General features: G+C 39.4%; 1 protein-coding gene across 7 annotated transcripts in view; it reads right to left on the bottom strand.

The window, feature by feature from the left end:
* The window catches only part of PRKN (parkin RBR E3 ubiquitin protein ligase), a 1334302-nt gene that overhangs the window by 848297 nt on the left and 465331 nt on the right, over positions 1-20674 (bottom strand). For all 7 annotated transcript variants that reach the window (XM_028494771.2, XM_028494769.2, XM_028494768.1 and 4 more), the window contains one exon: positions 13493-13733. In XM_028494771.2, the coding sequence (XP_028350572.1) occupies positions 13493-13733 (241 nt within the window). The remainder of the gene's footprint in view (positions 1-13492; positions 13734-20674) is intronic.

Genomic DNA, 20674 nt, shown 5'->3' with positions numbered 1-20674 from the left:
CATCAGAAACACATCAGCAGCATTCAGTGCCCAGTGTTTCGCACAATGACTCTAGTCTGAAACGTGTGCCCAGTCGATCAAATCTGAATCCATGTGTGCCATATTCTTGCTCACTTAGAACCTAAGCTCTGTCCGAGTCATTATGCTGAACACTAATTTGTCTCTATACGGCTCTCATCTATCACTGGCTGTCAGGGCCAGGTCGATAAAGTCCCCCGTGGTCCACATCTGTGATCAGTCCCCAGGTAATCTGCTCTTTCAAAATAGTGCACGGAGAAAAAGGGTCCTTTGAGCAAGTTCCAGCAGAAAAAACTTAAAACAACTTCATCTTTTTTTTTTTTTTTTGCCTTATTGACACTTCATTTCTGTCCGTGTGGTTCCCAATGACCAAATACAGATGTCAAAAGCCAAAAATTAATTGTATTTTCTGATGGAATATTCTAAAAGGAGCAGTACATTGCCTAACAGAATATGAGGAAGAAAAGCCAACAATGCCATACATGATTTAAGGCTGGAAGGCAATGAAGACATGAAATTTAGGAGAATAGCCAGAGGAAGTTTGGTTCTTGATGTCACTCCTCATTATCCTAGAACACCCACTGTTCTAATTTGCTCCTAAATATGTGGTGGAAGTGACAACACTTACAAACAAATAAACAAATGAATAAGATAAAATAAAATAAAATAAAACCCCTACTCCAAAAGCAGAATAAGCAGAAAGAAGGTAGTCTCATGAGTAGGAAGTCTCTGGAATGTGGAATGGGGGATCTACCTTCTGCTTTTTTAAATGAATCGATGCAGGTAGCCCTGGATCTATAAACTTAGATTGATTTTAGAGCCCAGGCCCAATATCAGGCCTTTTGATCATGTGAGCTAGAAAAAGGAAGAGTAACAAAAATGGCTAAAAGTTATTAAATAGTCAGTATATGCCAGGCACTTGTGTAAGCTCTGGTCGTGAGGTAGCTGGACTCAACTCTATGAGGTAGGTAATTCAATATCTCTATATTATAAATGGGGAAACTGAGGCCCAGCATGTTAAGAAAACCAGTGCTTTTTGAACTGTGCATGATTCACCTGAGTACCTTATTCAGATGCAGTTTCTGATTCAGTAGGTCTGGGATAGAGCCTCAGGTTCTGCATGTGTGACAAACTCCCAAGTGACGCTGATACTGCTGGTCCACAAGCCACACTCTGAGCAGCAAAAAGTAGATTGTCCAAGGTCACAGGGCTGGTAAGAAGCAGAGCCAGGATGAGGCTCAGTCAGCCTGGCTCCAGAGCCCAGGCTCTTTGCCACTAAGCTTAGTATCTGTGTCACAGACCCATCGCACCCTGGGGTACCTGTGCATTGGCTCAAGGACTAGAAACAAACGCCTATCACCTTTTCCGATACTATTTTCCAGCAACAGCAAATATTTATTAAGGGCCTACCAAGAGACAGTTACTGTGGAAAACACTTAGGACATAAAAAATATTCCAGGCTCAAAGGATTTTCATTTAATCCACTAGCCAAACAATTGGCTATTTGATTCCCAAGCAAATTACAACTCCACGGATGGACTGCATGTTCTGGTTAGTTTAATTATCATACACAGAGAAGATAGAGCACTAACTTTCAAAGAATCAGAGTGTAACATCACACCTCTAACACCAAAGCTATTAAATTTAATTTAATCTTTGGGGATTGAGGAAGAACTTTTAAGATCTTACAGAGGTTTAGGAGTATCATTAGGAAAATTAATTATAGTTCAATAGATTTAGAAGGTGTAGGAGTTTGGGCTTGATTCTATGGTATCACCTAAAAAGTGAATTAAAAAAAGCATGTCCTGATAGTTTGTTAACTTGTCATGAGAGTTTCAATTTCTTTTATTAAAAGGACATTTTACTAATTCCCACAGGTGGAACAAACGTTACTGAATTAGGTGTAAAGTTTTTGGAAGCTCCAGGTCATACAAAACAATACCTTCAATAAATGTTTCACAAAATTTAGGAAGTTTTAAAAGAGTTTATTATAAGCAGTCAATGTTTACCACTTAATTTGTAATTTTTTTCTTTCTCTTCCTTCTAACCAGATTTTTTTAAAAAATGGAATCCAGCCGCCTGCCTGCATTTCTGGCACACTCTGCAATAATTAGAATGCTCCAACGAGTCCCAAGACAGACTTCACCGGCTGAAAATATCTTGCCTCAGCTCCCACTCTCTTGTCAAGTGCAAATCTTAACCATCTTGGCACGTGTCCAACATCCTCCAAAAGTCCTCTAGGCTCCAAGAGCAAAAATGTAAAGGCTCTACCTTACGGAGCACTGGAGGCCCCCAGGAGAGGGAGAGGCGTGCACCGCACAGCCCTAGAGGCCTTGCATGAAAGGAGCACACGGTCAGGTCAGACCTCATTTAGTCTAGGGGCAACTTCTCCTCTCCCCTTTTTATCACACTATTGCTCTGCAGAGGGGACTTCAGAAAAATGGAAACATCTCGAGGCCCCCAGCAAGTCAGTACCACACTGAACCTTAAAAACTTTAACACGGTCATTTCCCACCACTCTCCCCTACAGCTCATTTTTAACTGCTTAGGTTCTAGAAGAGACAACAACAACCAAGAACACGTCCAGCAGAGTCACGTGCGCCGAAACAGGCATGAAGGAGGCGCAGAGAAAGAAGGCCGGCCTCAGTCTGTCTTCCCCGTTTTGGGCAGTGAGCTTACCCCACCCAGCTGGCATGGAGTCCTCGCTGAGGTCGACCTCTCACCCATGCAGCGGCTGGAGTTTCCTCTCTGTATTCTCCGACACCCAGAAAAGGACACACTGGCACTCCTTCCAGCTCTACTTGACTGCATATCTCTTATGAATTAAAAAAAAAAAAATTCATCATGTGTGGAACGCTTTCTTAAACACCAGCAGAGAAAGAAAGATGTGACTGAAAGTTATCAAGTCCGTCTTTGGTCACTGAAAGTGTTGGCACTCAGAGCTCTCCACAACAGGAATCACCCCTCCGACACCCCCCAGCCCCAGACACCTTTCTGATACCATCAATCCTCTGAAGCCATAATCGAACCCAGCTATGGCCGTCACTGTCTGCAAACTATGCAAGCTCATCCTCCTCTCTGAGTGTAACTAACCTCTTCCCCCATCCTCCAAAGCCCCCCCCCCACTGACAAATTCTTCTTGTCTTTCAAAGCCCACCTAGGATGCCTGTCTTAGCTTCTCCCTCCTCAACATCCCCATATTACTTTGATTTACCTCTTTTTCAGAACTCACTTCATTTTAATTTATATACATACATAGTCTAAGATGTGAGCTACTCGAGGATCTTGCTCTTCTCATTAACCCTTGGATCTCCTGTTGCCAGTTTATTACACATAAGAAATTCTTTGCAGTTCTGACACATGCTAAAAACAGGTGGCTCATCATGCTAAGTGAAATAAGCCAGTCACAAAAAGACAAACAGAGTATGATTCCACTTATATAAGGTATCTGGAGTAGTCAAATTCATAGAGATAGAAAGTGGAATGGTGGTTGCCAGAGGCTGCAGGGATGGGGAAACAGGGAGTTGTTGTTTAATGGGTACGGTTTCAGTTTTGCAAAATGGAAACGTTTTGAGATTGGTTGCACAACAATGTGCATATCCTTACCACTACTGAACTGTAAGCTTAGAAATGGTTAAGATGGTAAATTTCATGTTATGTGTTCTTTGCCACAATAATGACTATGATGATGATGGTAATAATAAAAGAAGTACTCAGAAGATGGCTGAAAACAGCAAATGAGGGAACTATTTGGTTGACACCTACACTGTTGTGTGTGGAGTGCTTGAGGATCTCTAACCTTCCCCTTAACGCGTTTTGACTTCCTCAGGCTTAGAACTGTTACTTGCACTCTGGATACCCCATGGCACATCACACCATGCTACCCACATGCAGTTATTCACCATTTTCCCCTGCCATACGCGATGAGCAAGAATTGAAGAGCTGTAAGAGTCATCTTATATGTTGAATAAAACTTTTTGGCAGTATGACAATATATCCAGTACCATCCATGTTCCAGGCAATGAAGGTACGAAGTATATGAGACTTACTTGAATCTGACAAGCGTACCTTCAAAGTGGAAAGCAAAAATGTGACAAGTAATTAATTACACTGAACTAAGTCATCCCTCGGTATCCATGAGGCATTTGTTCCAGGAACCCCCTCAGACACCAAAACCCGTGGATGCTCAAGTCCCTTATATAAAATCGTGTAGTACTTGCATATAACCTACACTTATCCTCTGTGTACTTTAAATCATATCCAAATTACTTATAATAACTAATACAATGTAAATGCTATGTAAACAGTTGTGAATACAATGTAAATGTTATGTAAATAGTTGCCAGGTGATTGGCATATTCAAATTTTGCTTTTTGGAACTTTCTGGAATTTTTTATTTCTAAATATTTTTCATCCCCAGTTGGTTGAATCCATGGATGTGGAACCCGGGGATACGGAGGGCGAACTGTATACATAGAGTACAATAAAGAGGAAAGAGCAACTCATTCTGCTTTTGGAATGGTGTTCACACTTCTTGGAAAGGAATTTACCTAAAAAACCCACCCCAAATATTGCAGGTTGGCAAAATTCCCACTACACTGAAACATCACTTTCTGTGTTTTCACTTATAATATTGAAAGAGTATATTATAGTAAAATTTTCTTTGTTGGAGAAAAAATCAAGTACTTGCAGAATCATAATGTATTTTTAATAATTTGATGTGATAGCAACTTTAAGTTGCTCTAGCACGACTGCCAAAATTTTGTTGCTTCAGGGAAGGTTTAAAGCTGTCCAATGCACCAAGAAATTCACACCCTCTGGCTTAAAGTCATTAGTATGTATAATACACATTTTCAAGTACTTGAGATTTGATTTTTGGATAAAATGAAAATTAAGTCTGAAGTTTATCACTTTATTCCATTAGGAGGCTTCCATTACTGATTTGTATTTGGCAGGTGCTAACTCATTCATAATCCCAGAATAACTTTCATCTTGTAATACATTCAACCACTGACAAAAAAACTGCTGATAAGAACATACTCTCTAGTAATCATGATGTATCTACAGTATGTATCCAGGGCTCAAGTCTTGAAAGAAATTTATTTTTAATAGACTTTATCTCTTAGAGCAATTTTAGGTTCACAGCAAAACTGATCAAAAAGTACAGAGTTTCCATATACCCCCTTCCCCAACACACGCCAGCTTGCCCCACTATCAACATCCCTCACCAGAGTAGTGCACTTGTTACAACTAATTAACCTTCATTGACACATCATTATGACTCAAAGTCACCATTTGCTTTAGGGTTCACTCTTGGTATTTTATATCCTATGGGTTTTATAATGACATGGTATCTACCATTTTATCACACAGAATAGTTACTTTGTCCTAAAAATCCTCTGTACTCTGACTATCCATCCCTCCCCACACAACCCCCCGGCAACTTCTGATGTTTTTACTGTCTCCACAGTTTTCTCTTTTCCAGAACGTCATATAGTTGGAATCATACAGTATTAGGCTTCTCAACTTGATTTCACTTAGTAATATGCATTTAAGGTTCCTCCATGTCTTTTCATGGCTTGATAGCTTATTTCTTTTTAGCACTAAGTAAGAGTGTCTGGATATATCAGTTTATTTATTTACCTATTTAAGAACATCTTGATTGCTACCAAATTTTGGCAATTATGAATAAAGCTGCTATAAACATCTGTGTGCAGATTATTGTGTGGACATATGTTTTCAACTCATTGGAGTAAACACCAAGGAGCACAATCACTAGATTGTATGGTGTGTTTAGTTTAGTGAGAAACTGTCAAACCATCTTCCCAAGTGGTTGTACCATTTTACATTCCCACCAGCAGGAATGAGAGTTGATGTTGCTCCATATTCCAGCCAGTGTTTGGTGTTGTCAGTGTTTTGGATTTTAGTCATTCTAATAGGTGTGTAATGGTAGCTCATTGTTTTTTTAATTTGCAATTCCCTAATGACATGATATTGAGCATCTTTTCATATGGTTATTTGCCATCTGTATATCTTCTTTGGTGAGGTGTCTACTCAGGTCTTTTGCCAATTTTTTACAGGTTGTTCATTTTATTATTGTTGTATTTTAAGAGATTTTGTATATTTTGAATGAGTCCTTTATTAAATATGACTTTTTTGCAAATATTTTCTCCCCATCTTGGCTCGTCTTTTCATTCTCTTGCCATTGTCTTTCACAGAGCAGACAATTTTAAGTTTAATGAAGTCCAGCTTATCATTTATTTATTTCATGGATCATGCCTTTGGTGTTGTATCTAAAAAGTCATTACCACATTCAAGATCATCTAAATTTTCTCCTATGTTATCTTCCAGGTGTTTTAGTTTCATGTTTTACATTTAGGTCTCTGATCCATTTTGAGTCATTTTTTTCTGTGACAAGTGTAAAATCTTTTGTGTAGTTTTTGTTTTTGTTTTTGTTTTTTTTGCATGTGGATGTCCAGTTCTTCCAGCACATTTGTTGAAAAGACTATTTGTTCTCCATCACATTGCCTTTTCTCCTCGTCAAAGATCAGCTGACCATGTTATGCGGGTCTATTTCTGGGCTCTCTGTTCTGTAGAACTATTTGTGTATTCTTTCACCACTACTACACTCTGTTAATTGTTGTAGCTTTATAGGAACTCCTAACTTCAGAGAGCATCAAGCTTCTGACTTTTTTCTTCTCCTTCAATACTGTGTTGGCTATACTGGGTCTTTTGCCTCTCCATTTAAACTTCAGAATAAGTTTGCTGATATCCACAGAATAACTTGCTAAGATTTTGACTGTAATTGTGTGTGTCAAGTTGGGAAGGTGACGTCTTGACAATGTTGAGTCTTCTTATCTATGAACATGGAATGTCACTCCATTTACTTAGTTCTTTGATTTCTTTCAGCAAAGTTGTGTGATTTTCCTCACACAGATCCTATACATATTTTGTTAGGTTTATATCTAAGTATTTCATTTTAGGGGGTGCTAATGTAAATGGTACTGTGCTTTTAATTTCTAATTACATTTTTTCATTGTTGGTATACAGGATAGCAACTGACTCTTTTATATTAACCTTGTATCCTGCAATCTTGATATCATCACTTATTAGATCCAAAAGCTTTTTTTGGTCAAATCTTTTAGATTTTCTGCATTGACAATCACATCACCTATGAACAAAGTCAGTTTTATGATTCCTCCCAATCTGTATACCTTTTGTTTCTTTTTATTGATTTATTGCATTAGCTAGGACTTTCAGTATAATGTTGAAAAGGAGTGGCAGAGGTAATTTATTCTTAATTTTTTAAAACATTTGTCTATTTTTAATTTTTTCTATTTTACGTTTTCAAGTTCTATTTCAATAATTCATTCCAGGGACTTCCCTGGTGGTCCAGTGGTTAAACTCCAAGCTTCCACTGCAGGGGGCACGGGTTCGATCCCTGGTCAGGAACTAAGATCCCACATGCGGCGTGGGGCAGCCAAAACAAACAAACAAGAATTCATTCCGGCATGTAATGCTTCATCGAAAGTAGTCTCTTTCATTTAGTAAAAAGATGTATAATTATTGTAAAGGAAAATGTTCTTCAAAACTAATGAAATGCTTTGTTAGTAAACTGGGGTAATGAGACTTAGAAAGAACTGGATAAAATTAATGAAAGTTTTATTTTTAAAGACCCAAAAATTATGAAAAAATAGTACATCTTGTGATATAAAAGTTGAGTTTAAAAATTTGACTACTTGGCTAAAATTAACAATTAACATGATTCTTCAACCTTTATAACCAAAATATCTAGAAGAAAAGCAAAATCTCATTCATTCCTTCTGATATGTATATGTAAATGAATACAGACGAGTGGATATGTTGAACACAAGGTTTGGAGTAAGACAGTCCTTAATAGAGTCTTCCTTTGGATTCGTTCCTCAAATGATCTGATACTACTTTCCATCTATTAGGAGGACATTAATATATTCTACCTGATGGGGTTTCTGAAGAATTAAACCAGACATTTCATGGAAGCAGGCTTAGGACAGTGCCAGGTTCAGGATAAGCATTCACAGATGTTGACTATCATTACCACCAGTTCCTGATGTCATGGGTGTTACGGTATTTTGATGATTTGAAACACTGATCCTGTTGCTTCTACCCTGGCATCCTGAAGTTTATTCACAAGCAGCCAAGGTGAACATTCCCTAAGTCACATCATGTCACTCCATCTCTCAAAACTCCTCCAGTGGCTCCTTCTCACCAGGGTAAAATCTAGGGCCTACAAGACCCTACACAGCCTACAGTTTTCTGAGGCCTGTGAGGACATGGCTGCCCTGGAGAAGGATTATGAGGAGGTTGGTGTGGACTCTGTTGAAGGAGAGGGAGAGGAATACGAATTACCATTCCCTTCAGCTCTGCAGCATGTCATCCTCAGAATTTCAGCTTCAACGTTAGTTGACAGGAGTAAAACTTTCTTATTAGATTGTCTTCACTTTCAACTGTGATCATGTATTACTGTCTTCCTTTCTGACTTCCTGTCTCCTACTGTTTCACTTCCTCTGCCCCAGCCACGCTGTCCTCCTTGCTTTCCAAGCACGGTCCTGCCTTGGGTCCATACACTCGCTGTCCCCTCTACCTGAGATTTCTGAATGGATGCTCCCTGAAATGCTCTCCTCAATGGTCACTTCATGAGAGAGGCCTCTGACCACCTTATACAAAAGAGCACCCTTTCCAACACTCTGTATTCCCTTTACTATGCTAATTTTTTCACCAGAGAACATATACTTACTAGCTATTTGGTTTTTTGTTTGTTTGCTTGTTTATTACCTTCTTCCCAACTAGAATGAGATCCAGTTGGGTTGGTAATTTTGCTGTTACTATTTCCTGCTACATCCCAGCACCCAGAATTGTGCCTGGCACAGAGTAGGGATTCTCTAATTATTTGTTTAAGTAGTTAGCTAACTGCATGACAAATATTTTCCCCTAGATCCAATAGCTTCTTTCATCTGATTATCAGGAGGGGATGAATGGTGTTTCTTTAAGGAAACACAAACATAATATGTGAACTTAGTTCATGCATGGGTTCCTTGGAGTCCAGGAATAGCTTACTCGATGTTCTTATTCAAATGTTTATAAAATAATAACAATACTTTAAAACAATACAAATTCTTACTGTGTAGGACAGTGTTACTCAAAGCATGGCTCCTGGAACCATACTTTCAGCAAGACCTGGGAACTTGTTAGAAATGCAGATTCTCAGTCACCACTCCAGGAAGACTGAGCTGGACCCAGCCCTCAGGTGACACCAATGAGTACTGAACCTTGAGAACCACTGCTTTAAGGAATTCTTAAATGACTCATTTCAGTTCTTTGACTTCCTCTTAAAAATCATAATCTAACATGTCCTAGCTTCTAAATACAAATAGTATAAACTGACTATTAATGTAGATCATGACAATGCCTCTTACATTGACCAATTATCTTTTGCACATATAAATACCTGAAAGACATGCTCTCAGGTTGCAGTTCTTATTTGTTGCATCTACTTTTGTGGCTACAGACCAGCTCTCCACCTTTTAGAGCCCTCTCATGTCTGGCGAGCACCTAAATTCTTCCTTGTCTAATTCAAACACCCAAACATGCAGAAAATTGGGTTTATTTCTCTTAAATTTCTTTCTTAAAGGCAGAAGTTTTCAAACATTTTTCAACCAAGGACCTTTTTTAATTTTTTTCCCCCAAATGAAATGCACTGTAGGTGCTTTGTACATAAAACTGGTAATTATGAGCCTGCTCTTGCTACTATGGATTGACTTGGTTTGTCCACCTGTCTTTCCCAACCTTCCTACCACCTGGTTGAAGACTCTAGGTAGGTCTCACAGTTGAAAGGTGGGAAAACATTTGCTCTAGGGCAGCATTTCTTGCAGTGTGCTCAGCACCAGGATTTCTGAATCTCTGTCCTCAGCTAACAGAATCAGACTTTCTGGCCCTGGCATAAGCACTGAACAAACATTCCCACTAGAGTTTGTGAGTCACTGCTCTAGGAACTCTAAACTGTCATTTTTATTTAAAAAAATAATTGTATAAGCACGTCATTTGCCCACAGTCATTTCAAATAATCCCATTCAAGGTATTCCATTCATTCAAGCAGTAAAATTAACAAGATATTTTAAGAGGTGAAATTTCATTTTTCTCTGTATAACGCTGAACAAGTCATTAGTTCTAAAAGTTAAATACACAGAAAATTCTGATGAATGGCTTATTACATTTACAGTTTTACATAATTTAGGAAACACTGATCACCATTTTTTTCTTAGAGATTTTGTGGGAAACTACAGTAAATTGAATAAATATCCTGTCCTCAAAGAGATAAAGTATATACAGAAGGAACTAGAGTACAAAATGGAAAATAATAAGGGGTATGAAAGTTCTGAAAAGGAGATGATTCTTTCCACTTCAGAAGATTAAGGGATGACTCCTTGCAGTTCAGAGTTTCAGTTCAATGCAGAATAAAGTCCTAAAGTTGACCTGGAATAACCCATATTTTTTTGCCTGATTCTTTCCAGATGCAACATAACTTACACCACCCCTTCAGCACAGGAAAGGTAACAGGAGAGCTCACTTCTGATCTGGGGTGATGGAAGGAGAAGCACAATAGGATGCTGGCCACCTGGCATGCCAGCAAGTGTTGCCAAGCCCAGTCCCCAGCCAGCAAAATACGTGCAGCTAACAGGCCACCACTGGTCAGTGGGTAAATGAGAAACAGGGTGATTAGAGGTCAGACTACATGAGGTCTGTATGGAAAGTTAAGGTTCAACAGTCCAATAACAAAGCATACAGTAGCCTGCAAGCTCTTGCTACAGTGCTACTGTACTATGTAAATTTATGAGAGTTTCTTTAATCTATTGTTTGGGTTGAAACAATTACATATTTCACTTAAAATCTAAGTAGAATATGAGACATTTAGCAGAATTTTCTGAGAGTGTACTGGTATCTCAATCACTGTAGAAAGAGAATATTTTCTTCAGTGGAAGTATTATGATCTAGCAAGAGAAACAATGGAAGGTGCCAATAATTCCAAATTTATAATCATAAAATAAACTCTCAAGAAGACTGAAGGCAATTTTATAATAAAATAAAATAATAAGATTCGACTTTTTAAATCTTCAGATAAATACCAGTGACAAGATAGTAGAATCACAAACATTAGGAAACATTAAAATATGTGAATACCTATAAATGATAATTATTCTGCTTATATTATTATTAATGCTCAGATAATGCACATAAGGTTTTAATTTTGCTCTAAAGCAACAGCCCCCAACCTTTTTGGCACCAGGGACTGGTTTCATGGAAGACAATTTTTCCCCAGACAGGGAGTGGGGGGTGGTTCAGGCGGTAATGCGAGTGACGGGGAGCGACGGGGAGCGACGGGGAGCGACGGGGAGTGGCAGATGAAGCTTAGCTCGTTCACCCACCGCTCACCTCCTGCTGTGCGGCCCGGGCTCCTAACCGGCCACAACCAGTACCGGTCCATGGCCCACGGGTTGGGGACTCCTGCTCTAAAGATTTCCTATCAGATATAAGTTAGGCCATCTAATTCCAAACTCCTAGTCTCTAAAACCACTTTTTTACATTTTAACCTGTGTCACATTATGGGCGAGTCCCTCATATATATCTTCCAATTCATTAATTGTCTCTTTGGCATTGACAAATTGCTCTTTTAACCAATCTGCTGAGGATTTTTCTTCATTCTAATAGTTAAATTTATGCTCTATTCAATAGCTATCTTTTTCTATTATGTCTGTTTTCTGTTTTGATTTCAATTTTTTATTTTATGTCCTAATTAACATAAAATATTTTTGTTTTGTATTCTGTTTCAAATTTTCATTTTATTTTCTCATGTTTTGGGGGAAGCCAATCTTCTAGTTTATGGTGTATGCTCTCCTCCACTAAGGGTAGAATATCCCTTTGTTTGATTTATAATGGGTATCATGAGGACCCCTTCAGTAGGGCTTGTTCATCTCTGGAGGCCATGACCCCCAGGTGTTCTCTGGAATGCTTTTACGTACATTCTGCTTGAGACATCAGATGTGCCAAAGCCTGGGTCTGATATTTATATTAATTCCTCCTTGTGGACAACATAGGTATTGAGAGGTTTAGGTTTATCTCATTTTCCCCATTTCTCAGTTATTTTTTCAGTCTCCTATATGCCCAGTCCATGTAAAGGACATGAAGCCTTCATTCCTTGCACAGCCACCTCAGGGCCACCAGAACGCCATGCACTTAAATTCTTGGTTTATTCATTCCTTTATGTAAAGACAGCTGTGTTGTTTCTACTTCTTCACTTACCCCTGGAAAATTTCCTTTTTCATTTTTCAATCTCATCTATGATTTTTTTATTATTATTATTTTTTTGTGTGTGTGGTATGCGGGCCTCCCTCTGTTGCGGCCTCTCCCGTTGCGGAGCACAGGCTCCGGACGCGCAGGCTCAGCGGCCACGGCTCACGGGCCCAGCCGCTCCGCGGCATGTGGGATCCTCCCAGACCGGGGCGCGAACCCGGTTCCCCTGCATCGGCAGGCGGACGCGCAACCACTGCGCCACCAGGGAAGCCCCTCATCTATGATTTTAAAAATATTAATTAAATTTTATTTAGTAATTTTAGCAAGAGGCCTCCATCTTGCTGGTTCCAGAAGTCTCTGACACTGGGAAAGCCATACCAGCCCAGGGCTGCTTACGTCTTCACCTACTGCACGTGGGAGAGAAATAAACTCTACTTTGCCAAGTCATTGTTATTATTTTGTGTTTTCTGTCACACACAGTCAAAAATAATCCTGTTGTACCTTTGACTATTAAGACTGGAGAATAAAAGACTAAGGGAAACATACTAATATTGTCAAAATAACAAAGGGATTGTCATTCATGCCAAATCAAACTTTTGAAATGGGCCGTAGCATAAAGAAGGAAGAATTCTTTCACACAAAGGATATTACTGACATTGTCATTTGTTCTTAGAACCTGCGAATGACTAAAATTACCTCTGAAGTTCTCTTTCTCCTTTTTTAAAATTTCTCTATATCATCAGAAACATAATCAACCAAAATGTATTTTAAGAAAATAAGAAATAGAAGAAAACAAAGGCAAAAGTTGAGAGGGACATATAGGTACCTTAATCATATATTTTGAGCCTAGCACAATGTATCACATGTCCCCACCACCCCTAGTTCCTCTAAAAGTAAACCCAAGATACTATCACTATGGTCCTGACAACTTCCCCATCCCTTATGCTCATTCTTAATAGGATAGCTCTGTTTCGTTGTACTTATTAAACGTGTCACCTCAAATTTTACATCCACATACTCTCCTTCTAGTCACGTCTCCTTCTGGTGATTTAGAACTTGTCATGAACTAAATACACACATAGTGAGGCCATTATTCATGGAGATTTTACCACACAAAATGCTTTACTAGCCATAGCCAGTCAATTACCTGGCCTTTCAGCTGGTGGGCCACCATTCTCGTTGTCATCCTTCAGGATAACAGCCAGACCCGCTGAGTCGGATGGGAGGACGGAGCTGCTGAGGTCCACACGAGTTAGGCTCTCGGGCTCCCTCTCAGAGCCCCCCGCAGTGTCCTGTGGGCTTTCCCCTCCAGCTGCCTTCCTTTCTGGGACTTTTCTCTGGGGTCTCAGCACAATGTGAATGATGCTCTGCTGATCCAGGTCACAGCTCTGTGGGAGGGTGAAACAAAAATACAACAAGAAAGGGCAGACATTAAAACACCAGGAGGAGCTGAATTTGTCATCAGTTCTAGAGTGTGTAAAAGACATTGGTTTATGTCCAATGTCTGCATGCAGTCGTGGAACCTAAAGAAAAGTGACACATGTGATTGATTGATCAGGATAGGCACTCACCCTGCAGCAGGGGCCAACACCTACACATGTGTGTGTTAATGTTGAACTGGGGCCAAAAATGCAGATGTGGGGATAAATGGAACAAGACAACAGACAAAAACTGAAGTAATATTCAAAGGGACATGAAATCTAGCGGGAAAGAAACATGTATCACACTGCATACATAGCCATACTGAAAAGCAGTATGCTTTTAAAACTGACTTCCTGGAAAAATGTCCTTATAATTTTCAAATTTAAATTCTAGCACTCATTTCTGTTTTAAAAAGCACAGAGTTGGTTATTACCGACTACAGGGCAATTTTCTCTAGAATTTACAATACACTCATTTACAGTAGGCTCCACGTATACCCAGACATCACAAGCAATCACACCGCCAGGCCAGTGAAGCAAGAGGACAGGGTACCAGCGCCATCTCGGATCATTCACTTTTTCATCCAATTCACAATTAAAATCAGTGGACGTCTACAAAAATGTTTTGTATCTATATATTAATATGTACGAACAGGAGACTTTAAAATTTAGTAGAATTAGTAGAAACTAACACAATATTGTAAAGCAACTACACTCCAATAAAAATTAAAATAAAATAAAATAGAAGCATAAAAAAAAGAAAAAGTTAGACATCAGATAATTTACTTGGGCAGAAACTATACTAACTTAAGTTAAATCTCTGTTTCAGAATTATCTACTGGGTAGAAACAGTTGTTCATCTGTCTGTCCCTCCTCCCACAGAGCGAGGACCCTCCTCTCTCTGCAACACGCCCCATATTGCCATTCTCTCTCATCTTAGGAAGTTTAAATAACACCCACGCAAAACACAACAACACTGGTAACAATCATACCCCCCCAAGTGCTGTGTTATCACTATCAAACTTTTAAGAATGGCGCCTGACACTCATCAGCACTCCCTGCCCACACACCACTGCTTGGTGTCAGCCTCGCCCACTCAGGAAGGTCACCAGCATGCCCTCCGGTCCCAAATCCCACTCTGATCTCTTCTGGTCACGTGTCTCGGGTCTCGGTCACATCAACACACTTTCTCTTCCTGCCGCCTGTCTCCGCAGCTTCCCAGCTCTCCCCAGGACTGCTCCTACTCAGCAGTGGTCACTCTGTGTCAATCTCCGTCCCCTCAGTCCGCCCCTACCTGACTTCCTATTTCTGTCAAGGCACCACCATCCTCCATGTTATCCAAGTGTCAAGGCTTCCCCTCCCACCTAAAACTCCAATCATTCTCCTATGTTTTCTAAGGAGGGCTTCACCACCTTGGAACCTTCCTCCCTACTGTTACATCCAGCAAGGTGTCAACAGCAACTAATTCTGACTCAGAAATTCCCTTCACATCTTCAGCTCCTTTACATCCCAATTGTCACCTCCCCATTTTAGGCCTCCATCATTACAAGAGCTTTGTAATTACTTCCTTACCTCCTGTCTTTCCCCGCAAACGTTTTGTACAAGAATTTCTGGTGTGTTCTACATAGTCTTTCTAAAGTGTCTCACTATTACTGGCTAAATATGGTCTAACATCTTACTATCTTCTTCAAGTGTGTTTACACTCTTCTCCTTTCTAGACCATCTTATGATTTTTATCTTCTTTTCCTCTCTGTTATATATGTAGATTATATTATTCTTCAAAAAATATTCACTCTCATCTCCCTTCAGCCTGCCCTTGATTTTGGGCTAAGCCATGTGATCAGCTTTGGCTAATAGGACATTTGCAGATGTGATTGAACCAGGGCTTTAGAGTATATTTGCACCACTGCCCTGGCTATCAAAAAAGAATCCCTGGAAGTTTCCACCTCTTCAGCCTGGGCCCCAGAACTGCACACATGGCGCAGACCTGAGCGAAAGCCATGGAGAGGATCAAGTGCAACCCCACCTATAACTTGAGCAGAGTCTTCCAGCTAAATGCAGGCTGGGGCTGCAGACCCCCAGCTGATCTGAAGATGCATGGGAAAGAGACGGTTATTAATGTATGGCACTGAGATCTTGCGGTTGTTCATTAAGCAGTAGTCGCTGACAAGACACTATTTTCCATTCTAATTGGACTAATAGACGTTCTGCCACCATTTATCATCACCTCGGTGTTCAGCCAGCACTCTAGAGACTGTATATAGCCTTTAGCCTAAGTCATATCAAACAAACCAACATCAAGAGTACACTCAAAAGTGGGCATGTGAGGACACGTGCTTTGCAACAAGGAGAAACAATTGAGAATTAGCATCCTAACATATCCTGAGATTTTCATCCATACTGTGTTCTTTTCAAAAGGTTCAAAAATTCAGTCAGATAAAATTCCTCTCTCCACAGTCATAACTTACATGTTTCATGTGATCCTCCCAGATAAAAATAATGTCTTTCTCTCTCATCTGAATCCAGGTAATCTTTGCCTGCTATGCTCTTCTATTGCAGTGATCAGAGCTTGGACATTGTGTGTGTGTGTGTGTGTGTGTGTGTGTGTGTGTGTTTGTGTGTGTGTGTGTGTGTGTGTGTGTGTGTGTGTGTGTGTGTGTGTCTGATCCTCCAACTTAATTTAGAATTCCTTGAGAGCAGCGACTGGGTTACACTTCTACTTTTATTTACCAGAATGCCTCACACAGCACTTTGAACCTAGTAGATGTAGAAAATTCGCCTATGAATTGAAAAGGTAAATGACTGAGAGGAAATAAGAATGAATGAATGAACAAATATAAACAGCTATAGACACATAGACACAATACCTAAAGTGTTCCTCGGGGAGCGAGAAGACTGCAGAGAAAGAACATGGAATTTAAAGTCAAATAGATGTAATTTATTAGCTGCGTGATTTTTGGCAAATTACTTTCCCTGCATAAGCTTCAGTTTCTACATATGTCATTAGCAATAATATTACCAACTTTAATGATTTCTCTGGGATGTAAGGAAATATACAGAGTGCAGACCCAATCCAGTCACAACTCAATACGTAATTGTCAGGATCACTATCATCATTTACAAGTTTTGAAAACTAAAGAGGGTGGGTCCTTATCTTGTATAAAGATAAAACCTCAGAATCCTTTATGGCTGCTCCACTCACACAATCTTATTTGGAAAATGTATGAAGAAGGTGGAATAAGCAGAATCTACAGATGTGACAGTTATTCTGGCAACTTTCCAGGCTTTCTGTGAACTAAAAGTTGATACAAAAAATATCCCTATATTCTCAGATGCCAGGAAACACATGAAGAACCTGAGCAAATTCTCAGGGGCTGCTAAAATTGGACAAATGTGGAAAAAATAAAGAAACTGAGATTTTCCTTTCAAATCCAGATTTTCCTAATGCTCAGAGTAGAGCTGCAAAGGGGAGTAGGAAGATCCCAAACAGATTTCAGTAGTTATAGTGATATTTATAGAACATATTTCCCTGAGACTCCTTCCATGGTTCAGAGACCTATAACTGCTTAATTCTTTGACTCACTTGTAGAAAACGTTGTTGATTTCAGAATCAGTCCCTTTGCCAGATGGTGCAAGTGCACCATCATGCGAGTTCAGTTCAAAGCCACATTAATAACATGTCCCATGGGCAATAAATTAGATAAAGTTTAGTTGTCTAGCCACTCCAAAGCCCAAAATAATATTGAGTTCTCTTGGTATACGAACAATCCCTCAGCTTTGGGAGGTAGAGATTTTCACGGGAAGACAGCAGAGTTTTCCAACATTGTTTTAAGCTTCTTCAGGGCAAAAACAATGCCTTATTTACCTTTGTTTCCTCAATAACCAGAATACTGCTTGGCAAAGAGGAAACACTTAGTACATTTGCGTTTTCCTTATAACAAGTCATTAATTCAACAAGTAAGGCAGTGACATAAGTCATTTAGTGTGGACAAAATAAGTGGGTATTCACCCAGCTAGCTGGGCTTGGTCTTGTGCCGTCAAGCAGAGCTGTTGTCCCACCAGGGACTGAGAGCTCAGTACCATGGGCTCTCTCTCCAGGACCTCTGACTTGGAGATACCCCAGGATTAATAAAACATCTACGGGAGTTGTCTGCCAACCAATGACCACCTCTCATCCAACTGGCCATTATTCCACGATATACAAGAAATTGACGGAGTTTTCCTTTTCCAAAAAGGAGTCCTTCTGAGGACACGTAGTTAGAATTCAAATATCTGACAGCCTGGTAGTATAATTAGAATACTGAAAATAAGAAAAATTTGAAAAACCTGATAATGCTTTTCAAGATATTCTTAACCTTTTTAAACATTGTAAAAATAAGTAATGTTACTCTAACAAGAAAAATTAACAAGGATTGAAAAGTTATTGGAATGTTGTCCAAGCACTTAAAGAAGGGTTACACAGATAATCTCTAAAATGATTAATAATGAGTTTCAAAAATAGTTAATAATGTCACATATTAACAAAACGCTTTCACGTGCTATGCCGATAACAATTACATTAATAATAAAAGTAAAATAAATACATAATATGCTTGAGCTTTGTACTATTCTCCAGATTGTGTTACAAGGTCTTCAGATGTAGTAAGTTGTTTAATATCCCCATAGTGAACTAAGGGAACTGCTCTTACCGTCCAGAAGTGAGCTGTATGTAAAGCCAGGAGAACTGTGCCTGGCACAAATTAAGCTCTTTCAACATTACTTGTCTCTGTTGTTCATTTCTGTTCCACTTCACAGAAGTTAAAGGTGAGCCACAGAGAAATTCATAACAGGCTCAACGTAATCCAGCTCTTAAGTATGAAACCAGGATGGGCACTCAGGCCAAGGACTCCCGATAACCTTCTCTGACTCTCCCGAGCTCCACTATGTGGCTGCAGAGAGGAAGTGAGGTAGTGGGTGGGACAGACAGAGGAGGACAAGTCTATAGGGGCCATGGTGAAGAGTGGGGTTTGGAAGCTGCAATGGATCTGCTTCAGGTACAAAGGAATGATTCGAAGAGCCAGATATGTTAAAAACTAGAGAAGACAGCCACTGGGACCGGGGCAACCTGGAGGCCACGGAAGAAAGTTTGTGTGGGTCTGATAAAAAACAAAACCAAACAGGACGACAAGACAATGAAATAAGAATCAGTGCCAGTTATAGATGCATCAGTCAAACCATGCCAAGTAAGAACAGGGTAGAGGTGGCCTGGCAACAAGGCTGGCAACCCCCAAAGGTTGGTCCAGCTTCAGCTGTTTTTAAGTCAGCTCCCCTGCAGATCCCAAACCCCGAGAAGACAGCACTTGTCACATGGGGTTGCACTGCCTATTTATGTGTTTCTCTGTTACCAGACAATTCCATCTTCAAGAAAAGATACTAAATCTTCCTAATGCTGTATCTACAGTATCTACTGTAGTGACCCGGTGGTCAGAGTACACACTCCACCTGGGTTTGTTGAATGACTCCATGATCCTGTGAAGCACATGCCAATTGCTGCAGCCATTGCAGAGGTAAGGAAATGTGTCAGATGGCTTTAGTGAGTGGCCTAAATGTGACACATAATTAGGAAATGAAAGAGCCAGCTCCACGGCCCATGTTTTCGGGGTCTCAGCCCAGTGCTCTTTCAAATATTCCACTTTGGACTCCCCAAGTTTCTGAGTTCAACATACAAGGATACATGTTAGACAGAACCTCCAACGAGTTGATTTTTTAATTTTGTTTTTAAAGATTTTTTTTTTGATGTGGACCATTTTTAAAGTCTTTATTGAATTTGTTATAATATTGCTTCTGTTTTATGTTTTGGTTTTTTGGCTGCGAGGCATGTGAGATCTTAGCTCCCCGACCAGGGATCGAACCCATATCTCTTGCATTGGAAGGCGAAGTCTTAACCACTGGACCGCCTGGGAAGTCACCAGTTTATTTTATAAGCACACTGATCAATCTACATTCATCACTATACTTGCTGTACAAATTTCCATGGTCTTTAAATTAGACTGGGCTGCCTTCAATCTCTTCGATATTATTCATTCATTTGCATTCTCTCCAACTCCGTTAAACTCTTGTTTATCATAAAACATCGTTAAAATAATTACAGTTGGAAGGTTGCCCTACTTCCTATTGCATCCCAACTTTACGTTTTAAGGCCTGAAAATCTTGGATTTTCATTTGAATTTTTAATAGCACACATTTTTTCCCCCAGAAAAGCAATAATATGATCAGCCAAGAATTATCAGATAAAAGATTTCCTAATTTAATAGTCAATGATGTTATCAGATTTTAATTTTAAAAATGATTTTGGCACTAAGGAGCTCTTTCTTAGATAATTTTAAAGAAACACTTTAACACAGCTTAAATTTTCTTTTATTTTCTTCTTTTTTTTTTTTTTTTTGTTGTTAAAGATTCAGAATGTTCATTACTTGCTTCTTCTAAAAGAACATCTAACAAACAGATGTTTGTGTAAGCCCACCAGAGTTGTTCTTTTTTATTTCACCAGAGTTTTAAATACAGGACTACTGTACTTTTCAAGGTACTGTACTGTTAGATTAAAAATGTTTTCTTTATTTTTTGTGTTTGTTTTTTTATGTGTTATTTGTGTGAAAGTATTATAAACCTATTACATTACAGTGCTATATAACTGCTCGTGTTAGTGGGTAACCTAGGCTAACTTTGTTGGACTTGACGAACAAATTGGAGTTATGAACACACTCTCGGAACAGATCTTGTTCGTATGTAGGGGACTTACTGTAGTATATTTTCTATGTCAAAGAAAGACAATGTGGCAATTATTTAGGGAGTTATTTAAAGGTATTTTAAAATGTAATGGTTCAGAAATGTTTTGTATGGTTATTGCTAACAATGAGATAATGTGGTTA

Source organism: Physeter macrocephalus, chromosome 10 (genome assembly GCF_002837175.3).
Source record: "Physeter macrocephalus isolate SW-GA chromosome 10, ASM283717v5, whole genome shotgun sequence".
Taxonomy (NCBI): Eukaryota; Metazoa; Chordata; class Mammalia; order Artiodactyla; family Physeteridae; genus Physeter; species Physeter macrocephalus.
Note: the sequence above shows the minus strand (reverse complement) of the source record. Positions and strands in the feature narration are given on the sequence as shown.